This window comes from Coturnix japonica, chromosome 1 (genome assembly GCF_001577835.2).
Source record: "Coturnix japonica isolate 7356 chromosome 1, Coturnix japonica 2.1, whole genome shotgun sequence".
Classification (NCBI taxonomy): Eukaryota; Metazoa; Chordata; class Aves; order Galliformes; family Phasianidae; genus Coturnix; species Coturnix japonica.
In genome coordinates this window covers 155196288-155206027 of record NC_029516.1, presented here as the reverse complement: position 1 = coordinate 155206027, position 9740 = coordinate 155196288, and the positions used below count along the sequence as shown (strand labels likewise).

General features: G+C 41.2%; 1 protein-coding gene across 16 annotated transcripts in view; it reads left to right on the top strand.

The window, feature by feature from the left end:
- Positions 1 to 227: 227 nt before the first annotated feature.
- Positions 228 to 9740, top strand: part of NBEA (neurobeachin) — a 460919-nt gene continuing 451406 nt past the window's right edge. For 11 of the 16 annotated variants that reach the window (XM_015851986.2, XM_015851985.2, XM_032442135.1 and 8 more), the window contains exon 1: positions 229 to 866. In XM_015851986.2, the coding sequence (XP_015707472.1) occupies positions 597 to 866 (270 nt within the window). In that variant the 5' untranslated portion in view covers positions 229 to 596. Of the gene's footprint in view, positions 867 to 9740 lie in introns of all 16 variants that reach the window. The other 5 variants (XM_015851984.1, XM_015851983.1, XM_015851980.1 and 2 more) reach the window with 2 other exon arrangements.

Sequence of the window (9740 nt, the reverse complement as noted above, 5' to 3'; positions counted from 1 at the left end):
CAGGGGGCGCCCCTGGGCGGTGGGGTCGGCTCCGCGCCCTGTGCCGGTGACATCCCCTGTGACATCCCCCTGCCGCTTCGTAATCCCCTCAGGGCGGAGGCCGTCGGCTCCCATCTGCGGGCCCGCTGCTCGGCTCGGCGCACCTGCTCACCTGTCCCCGGCCGGCTGGGGGGGCCCTGCCCGGCCACTCCCCTCCGCGGGCTCGGCGCAGGCGCCCTAGCGGCTACCGCAGGCAGGGGGCGGCAACATGGCGGAGTGAGCGGCGGCGGTTCGGCTCCACAACAACAGCGGCGGCAGCGATCACTCCCGCCTCCGCCGGCTGTGAGCGCCGCTCGCCTCCGCCGGGCCGCGTTCGGCGGCTCCCGCTCTTCCCGGCCCGCGGTGGAGAGGCGGCCCCGGCCGGCAGGCTGCGGCTATAACGGGGCATCGGCTCCCATAATAATCCCTCATTATAGCGGAGCGGGGGAGCGGCTCCTGGGACGGTGCCTGCTCCTCGGGCCGGCTCCCTGCGGCCCCGCCGGCTGCGGCTGCGGTGGATGCTCGGCTCGGCCCGGCCGGGCGGGGAGGCGGCAGGTGCCGGTAACGGCGGGAGGTAAATGGCGAGCGAGAAGCCGGCGGCGGGGCCGGAGCCGCAGCCCGCGGGACTCATCTCCGTCGGGGCCGGCGGCGGAGGCGGCGGCGGAGGCAGCGTCGCGGTGATGGGGGAGCTGAGGGCGTCGGGCGCTGGCTCCGTGGTGCTTCCCGCGGGGATGATTAACCCGTCGGTGCCGATCCGCAACATCCGGATGAAATTCGCCGTCCTTATCGGACTCATCCAGGTCGGCGAGGTCAGCAACCGGGACATCGTGGAGACGGTGCTGAACCTGGTAAGTGGCCGCCTCCCCTCCCCGCCCCGCCGCCGACCCCGGGCACCGGCCGTCCTGCCGCCTGCCCCGCGCAGCCCGAGACGCCTCCGCGTTCGCGGCCCCCGTGCGCCCACGGCCCTTGTACGGCCCTTGTCCAGCCCCGGGCAGAGCGCCCCTTCCTGCCCGACTCCTCTCGTGCCTCTCTTTCCTCTGCATGTGGCAGAGAGCCCCGGCGCTGCCCAACTCCCGGCAGGACCCCGGGCCGTAGACAGGGCCCCTGTCCCCTCCCCGCTGCCTCCTCTCCCGCGGGAGCGGAGCTTGTGCCATTCCTAACGGATAAAAATAAGGAGATTAAGTCATTAGCAACTTCAGGTTCTGGGTGCTGCCGTGTAACCCGGTGACTTCCTCCTTGGAAGAAGAGTGGCGTGAATGTAGTGTCTGTTTCTAATTGAAAAAGGTTAAGCAAGCAGCCCGAGCTGCTGTCTTTTCTTAGTGGCTGACACATGTGAAGGGTTTAACCCTGTGAGCTCAGAGCTAGGCGAGCGTTTTGTGCAGAGGAGGAGGAAGGAGATTTTTGCATGGGTTTTGCATGCTTTTATATGTGTGATAAAGAGAGTTGTGTTTGCGGTGATGTATTGGGTTGTTCGTGTCTTAATAATCTGTCACGCTTGCCCAAACACTTAATTACCTTCCTGCAAATTAAGCGTTGTTGCTTAATTTGTGTAATGTCTGCGTGGTGTGAAACGTTTCTGAACGTTTGATAGTTGGCTGGAAACGAGAACGTTGATAAAATGTAGCTCCGTTGTCATCTGCTCACTTCATGGAGTGAAAGAGTTACTGCAGGACTGTATGACTTAATGTTTTTGCGCTACCTACACCAAAGCCTGAGGAACCTACAGAAGCCAAACGAGTGGATCTAAAAATGAATCACTTTCAATTATGTGCAATTTGGTGCTGCTCCTGAATGCAAGATTTGCTGCAGCCCAGCTTTTGAAGCAGTTCAGTCAATGAAATATCCTCTGCTTTTGCGTGTAAAAGAGGATAGAAAAATGACTGCTCAAAACTGAATGGCAGTTAATTGGAACTGCCTTTGTTTCAAACGAGTTGAATACTTCTAACCTATACTCATTTTGTAGAAAGTCATGTAAAAAATATCTTTCGTTTCCAGTACTTTAAAGGGATGTATTCCTGTTTGTTTGATAGCTATTTGCATTTGACCTAGCACAGATTGAATGGAAAAGCTGCAGCATGCAGAGAATGACATGATTTGGTCAGAACATTTTAGTATTTATGGCTTGAAACATGGGGTTAAAACTCCTGGTAGTTTTGTGAATTTGTCAAAATGGAAATCTCATATATTTTTCATTCATCTCTATGAGCAGTTAGACACTGAACTGAAATCTGATTTTAAATACCTATTTTCTTTGTATAACTGTAGTACAAGTCATCATAACTTTATTGGGTTTTACCTATTCCTTTAAAAGTAGCACCCGAAATAAGGGAATGACATTAACTTATTTCATTAAGTAGCTTTGTGTAGATCGTGACAGATACTGATCTTTAATCTTTTCCAAACAACCTTTATTATTTCATTTATTTCATTCTACTTAGACATATTTAAGCTTTCTTTAATTCTAACTGTTAATACGTCAACAGCTAGACTAACACTGGCTTATGTTTTAGGAGGGTTTAGAATGCATTATGGTATTTATTTGGGCGACGTACAGTGCTAGTTACAGTGCTTGGCTATAAGATCTACCTACTTATTTAGTTGCTAATGCTGATATCTGTGCTTACGCTTAAAAATAAATGAGTGTTTCACAGTTCTGTCAGCATCACAAGTATACAAATGTGAAACTGCTTGGGAGTCTGCTGCAGTAGCGATGCATTCTGGATCAGTCATTACTTAACAGATGGACTCTAATATACTACAGTCAGTATTTCCATAGAAGAAAGAGAGGAGTTACATTGTCTACTAATCTTTTTTCATGCCAGTGCAGCAAATGTATCAATTTTATGCTTTGAAGATTTACTTACATGTAAACCAAATGTAAACACAGCTGATACAAAGTAAAGTTGATGGCCTGTCCCTAAACTTCTAAATGTTACATATTAAGGATTTTAATAGCAACATTAAATAAAAGTTTTCTTCCCAACTCCCCCTCCCCAAGGTCCTTTACTATGGTATTTCTGAATGACTTTTGATGCAAATTTGATCATGAGTAGACAGTGTTGAGAGTTGATATCAATATCAGTTCATGTAGCCCCTGGAATAAATATGACTACATTGTTGGGCATTTATAAGTCATATAGTAATAGCTTTTTGGTTTTTTAGTTCTATATTGGAATATTTAAATTCTGTTATTATCAACTAGAATCAGAAGTTAGTTTGAGATACTTCTTTATGTTTTAGGTTATCTGAGATTTCTGCTGTCTTCTATGTAAAACTTTAAAAAGTCTGTTCCTTCTTCTTCCTTCTGTTTAGTCTGAGACTAAACTTTTTTCTTTCCTGGGAGAGTCACTTCCCTGTTAAATGTTCTTCCTGAGGTTTCTCTTAGGCAGTTGTTACCATCTGATCTGATGATCCCACACAGATCTCTGGTACTGCATTTTGAAGTTATTTCACGTTGCATTCTGATGTTGACAGACACAGTAATTTATTGCGTCTGTGAAGTGATAACATGCATTTATCTGGTGCTGAAAAATCTTTTTCCATGCATAATATGTTTTTGGAGTTTCAACTTTTCCAAATCTGAACGGTTGACTTTGTACCTGGAGAGTGTTATGATCTTCTGCGTACCTACACTGTTGATGGGACTTGTTGCTACTCTTGATTCATTGTATTTTCGTAATGATGCTGCTTTTCCTTTGAAATAGTCTTGTGCTCACTGTTATATTATAGTGGTGAGTTTATTTAATGGAACGTTACTCTGTAGGGTTGTTAGTATTGCTTGTATTATTCCTTGTGGTTTACTGGTACAGTAAAAGATATAATGGAGAGAAGATTCAACCCATAAACTAATTGAAGTGAACTCCTTACATTGCAAGAGTTTACTAGGAGGTTAGTCAGGAGTTAACTTTAACTCCTTAGACAACCTGCTAATGTTAGTATTATGAAAGTTAGAAGGTGATGAGAGTCTATGAACCAAAGACTTTTCTACCATGATTTTTTCTCTCTTGTTACATTACTGGAAGTAGGAGGGAAGTTATCATGCCTCATGCATTTCTCTGTTACCAGGAGATTTGTGATACTTTTTGTTTTATGGATTTCTATGAATTCCCAGGTTCAGTACACTCTCTCTGAGATGTGTTGATCTTTGTGTTCTACAGAGTATAGAACTGAAAAATGCTTTCCTTGTGAACTGTGTAATCCTTTCATTGCTCTTGTTGGTTTCTCTTTGGGGGGGTATTTTGACACCAGATCATGCAACTATTGATGAAGAAGCCTTTCCCCTTTGGACAGCCCTATTAAGTTTCTTAGGAAACTGTCAAGGATGTTGTTATTACTATGATAGATGTGCCCATTGTTATTCTCCATATTTCCTTGGCTTCTTGATACTCTTTTTTACTTACAGTATGTGTTTAAAATGAAGTTTTCTACTGTGTACTCAAGCAAATGTGATGCTAGAGGTGGAACTGGATCAGTCAGTCTGCTCATCTATGTTCTTCTACTTCAAGTATATATATTTTTTCCACTTTATTCCCAGTTAAGATTTTCACACGTGGTTTTAATTAATTGGTCTATAATGCCTTTCAAATAGCTCTTCCTTTCATTACGGAGCACTGGAACAGGCTGCCCAGGGAGGTGGTGGAGTCTCCTTCTCTGGAGATATTCAAGACCCTCCTGGACACTGACCTGTGTGACGTGGTATAGGAAGCCTGCTTTGGCAGGGGGGTTGGACTCGATGATCTCTAGAGGTCCCTTCCAACCCCTACAATTCTGTGATTCTGTGATTACTATTATTATTATTTACTTCCTTAATTCTCTACTTCAGTATTTTAATACTCTTGGGAATGTTTTTCCTTCATTGTATGTTTTTAAGTATCTCTTGTATGTCCAGCTTTTATCCACTATGACTGTGACCATTACATTTTCTTTTAGCTTAAGAAAGCTTTTTTTCTCTCTTTGTTCCAGTTTGAATTTCATAGAATTTGAGTTCTGTAGTGCTGACTCTGACAATACAAGACATGTAAAAGTGGAACAGGAAGCCAGCTGATGCTGGAAATTGTGACTGGTGCTGACACACACTGCTCATTTTTCCTGTGCACCTTGAACACATGAGATAATGTAGGTCTGAACAGTTTTCAAATTGATGCAGATGTAACTGACCGGTGTTCTCTTTGTGCAATCTGGAAAACTTTGTTTCTTTATATATCTTTTGTCAGGCTGCAGAATGCTTATAAGTAAGTAGGTCAAACACCAGGTTCAAAAAGTCTCTTGCTGTTCTTGTTGACTTCGGCCCACGCTTCTCCCTAGCTCTTCTCATTTTCTTGGTGGTTCCATCCTACTTCAGCATTAGTCACCTATCAGGAGAGGTAAGCCATTTTTTAGTGCTTTGTCACTCTTCATACTTGCAAGAATGGCATTTGCAGGTTCAGAGCAATTAGTTTGGATTGTGTGAAAGATGGCTCTGGCCCTAAAGCCTTTTCTGTAGTAGTGGTGATGAGGGAAAATGTGAGATGTAAGATCTTTTCTCTTTTTTCTTTCTTTTCTTTTTTTTTTTTTTTTTTAACATTGATTGAGGGTTGTCTTGAGCTAAAGCTGAGTTTTGATATCTAAGTTCTTTGAATCTACTTAGAGTCTTGGTTGCAGGTACTTCCTGTGGTAGAGTTCTGCTACTGTGTGGATAGAAGAATCGCTTTTGTGCTTTGTGAAAGAGTGAGCTTTAGCCTCAGTCATGTGGCTTCTGTTTGTCCTGTAAAACAAGCTTTGCAGGCTTAAGGATCTTATTCCATTTTCCTTGTGGAAGCCTTCTGATTTTCTTATTACAACTGTTCACTAGTTTACAGTATTATTTAAAAATAAATAAATAAAAAATTGGGGGAGTTTTTAAGGTTTTTGTTTTTGGGTTGTTGGTTTTTTTTTTTTGTTTTTTGTTTTTTTTTGTATGTGTGTGTTTTTCCCTAAGTTTCCTTTCTCAGAGTTGTTATCTGTCCTACTGGTCTTTATCCTACTATTGCTGTCTTCATTCTAAGCTGTCTTGAGGTGACTGTAGAACATACCATGTTTATAAAGGGTGATAATCAATGCTAGAGGTTGTGATAGTATTCTGTTGGGCAACTGTGTAAGAATACTGCAGCTGTCGTCATTATTCGGTGCCTTTTTGGTGTTAGATATTTACAGATGGGAATCTTTTCAATTTCAGTATCAATCACAGAGCTCTAGTTATATCTTAGCAAGGTGGCTGTGCTTCTGGTATGATGAATTGATGTATTTTTATAGGCAATAACTTTTTAAAAACTGCCATGGCAAGCATATCACTGAATGTTTGTTACCACTTAATTATGAATAGCTATTTTCTTCTTAGGTCTATATTTCACTTGTCTTCATAGGATTCAGTTCATAGATTATAAGGGAAATGAACATGTAAGGCTTTTGTATTATATTTGTCACACTGAAGTAATAAAGTTCTGAGACTGGTATCAATAAAACACCTCAATTCGTTCTTCTTTTCCCCCACCTGAGGCACTAGGATCGTAGAATCTTAGAATATTCTGAGTTGGAAGGGACCCACAAGGATCACAGAATCTGACTCCAGCCCTTGCTTTGTTTTATCCCTTTACGTCAGGCTGAGGGTTAGCACCTTGCTCTGTCAAGAGGCTATTTTTACAGAACTGTGACCTCATTCTCCATTTAAACCATGTATTTTACAAGACTACATACTGAGCAGTGTACTTGGTTATACACTTATTTTTTCTGTTGGCATTCTATCTCAGATCCCCTCACCATGCCTTATTGACCACTACTCAAAAGGTATAGCTCATTACATTCATCAGGCTGGTGTCTTGGAGGTTGTGGTGCAGGTTTTTCTTTCATTTTAGTGCTTTTCCAGTACCTTCACTCATGCTTATTGAATATATGATGCACCGTGGGTAATTATACATTCTAAAAACAAAAAACAGAACTACCAGAATCTACACAGCCATCCCTGAATTTCTGCTGACAGCTTTGTTCCTGCTCCCTTAACAACACGGTGCGCTGATATCAGTTAGAGTGGAACGCAGTCTGTGATTGGGCTAGTACCAAAACAGGGATGACTATATCCTGATAAATACCGTGGCTTTTAACATCTATGTTAACTCAGTAAGCTATCTGAGCTATTTTTGTTCAATCTCTTAATCTAATCTGTTTATTGCTTAGCACTTCACTTTTTTCTCTTTGTAATTTAGGCTATCTTGATAAGTCTACCAACCTGAATCAACTTTCTTTGCTTCCTGTTTTGTTGTAGCACTTTGTAGCACTTTGCGCGCAACATTGTTGCAACTTCCTGTTTGTTTACTTGTGTATGGCTGGTGACCTAAGGATCGATGTAATTGTATTTTTTTTATTATTATTTTTTTTAAGACAAAACCTTTCTTTTGACTTTAAAACTGAATTGAATCGAGAACTTGCTTTTATATTTGAAGATGGGAGACCTTTTGAAACATCTGTTTTGAATGTGATGGTCTGCCTACTATTGCCGTCTCCCTAAGGTTTGGCTGGGATGGGCCGTGAATGACGTGGCATTCAATATTTGCAATTCAGGATGATGGTCATGAACAATTGCAAATATGTATTCCTAACATATAACATATTAATGATAGAAATATCTGTTACAACTATAGGATGATGATGAATTTTAAGTATTTGAACTACAGTTTCTTCACTTCAGAATTAAGAAAATCATTGGTATCTATCTCAAAGGGAAAGACGACATTGTTTCCAATAGAAACATCACAACTGCTGACTTTATTCTGCTACAAGTTTCATTCTGGCAATTTATTTGGCTTAGAGTTTGTTCTGCTTTTGAAGTATGTGAATAATAATAGTTTTCAGTATGCAAGTAAGTCTAAGTAGTTTTGGTCTTACTGAGATTTGTACCAGAGATAGCAATTAATTTTTATTAACGCAACTCTGTGAAATGCTTGTCCCGCTTTAATTTTAAAATTGGGTTGTGTCAATGAAATTGTTCCAGCACAGAGATTCTCAGAAGGCTTGTGTGAATGTGGATACTGCTTTTGTTGTTCAGCATCTTAAAAATGCTTGATTTCTGTAGCTGCTCTTCTGTGTACAGTTGGGTGCCTTTCTTATACTATGCAGACTATATATTAGGTTTGTTGTTGTTTATTTTTTTTTTTAATTAATTGAATGTGAGGTAGAGTAAAATATTTACTTACCAGTGAAATTGTTACTTGTTTGACTGCATTTAATCATGTTTTTGTGGTACCTGATGACTTCTGTAGTGCTCAGAAACAATCAGTCTCCCAGCAAGAGCCTTCTAAACTAACTCCAGTACCAGCAGTATGGCATTGTAATCTGTTGTACGTGATCTCACTTTTGCTGGCCTTTTCAGTATTCTGTGACAGCTACTCAATGATGTAAGGTTTTCTAACTTTTATTGAATTTTGATTGCCTACTTTGAATTGATTATTTAAGAGCCACTTTAACATATTCTTTTTTTTTTTTTTTTTTTTTTCTCATTGTGAGATGAACATGTTTTGAATATTTATAAATACAACTATGAACTTGGAAACACAGAGATGCTTTAACAAATCTAATGAAACAGACTACTGTAGAATTATATTAAACAAAGATTGCTTGTCTCTTAACTACTACTTTGTTAGCTACTTTGTGTCGCTAAATGCATCAAAAACTACTTTTTGAACTAATTCTGAACTAAAAATCTTCCTGTTACTTCAAGAGTTAAAACCTTCCATTAAAAAAAATGAAAAATAGACTCCATAATCAGGAGAATTTTCTGGCTTGAAGTTGAATTTGTGTTTTCTAGCTAGCAGAGTGGGAAAGCCATCTCTGTCCCTTCCAGTAGACATACATATCATAATTTGACAACGGAGTTCTGTCAACGTCAATTGTGTAGTATCTCCATAATGTTAGTAAATACCCCTAAAGATGCAGAAAGGCTATAAATCATAGAATTACCCAGGTTGGAAAAGACCTTGAAGATCATCAAGTCCAACCATAGCCTAACCATAAGTACTATGAATGTAAAGAGCCAACCAAACAACAACAAATCCCTTGAAAATCAAGGTTTGAGTGATTATACTCGAGAGTGTTCTGCAGGGAGGATGGACTTCCCTGTTCAGAATTGCTGACAGACTTATCAGTAATGAAATGTTAGCACTCCACCTTTCCCTTCTGTTACTCCGGTGAAGTACATGGCCTGTTTTGGTGAATGGCAAGCTGTGGTGTGGTATGACCATTTGACTCTTAATATTGAAATACTGACTAACTAAAACTTATCAAAACATTTTTTTGTAAGACTGTGCTTGACTCGGTAAGGTCTTCCAAGCCAGTAGCTCAAAGGACAGAAGCCACTTCATTTTTCTAATTCTTTTGCCTTAAAGAGATTTGTAGAATCACCCCACCCCATGTTTGGAACTCTGCAGTTCCAAAAACCTTGTCTTTGCTGCATCTGTGCAACTTAGTTGTCTGGGCACTTTCATGGACTAGCAGAATCATCCATAGAACTGTAGGATAGTTGGGGATGAAAAGGACCTTTAAAGGTCTCTAGACAAAAATCCTTGCTTAAAGTAAGGTCAAATAGACCAAGTGGTGCAGGGTCTTGTATGGCTGGGATTTGAATATTTCTAAAGACAAGTCCTGTTTTCATGCAGGTGAAAGTGGAATTTCCTGTATCTGTTGCTACTCCTGACTCTAGGGGCCACTGAGAAGAG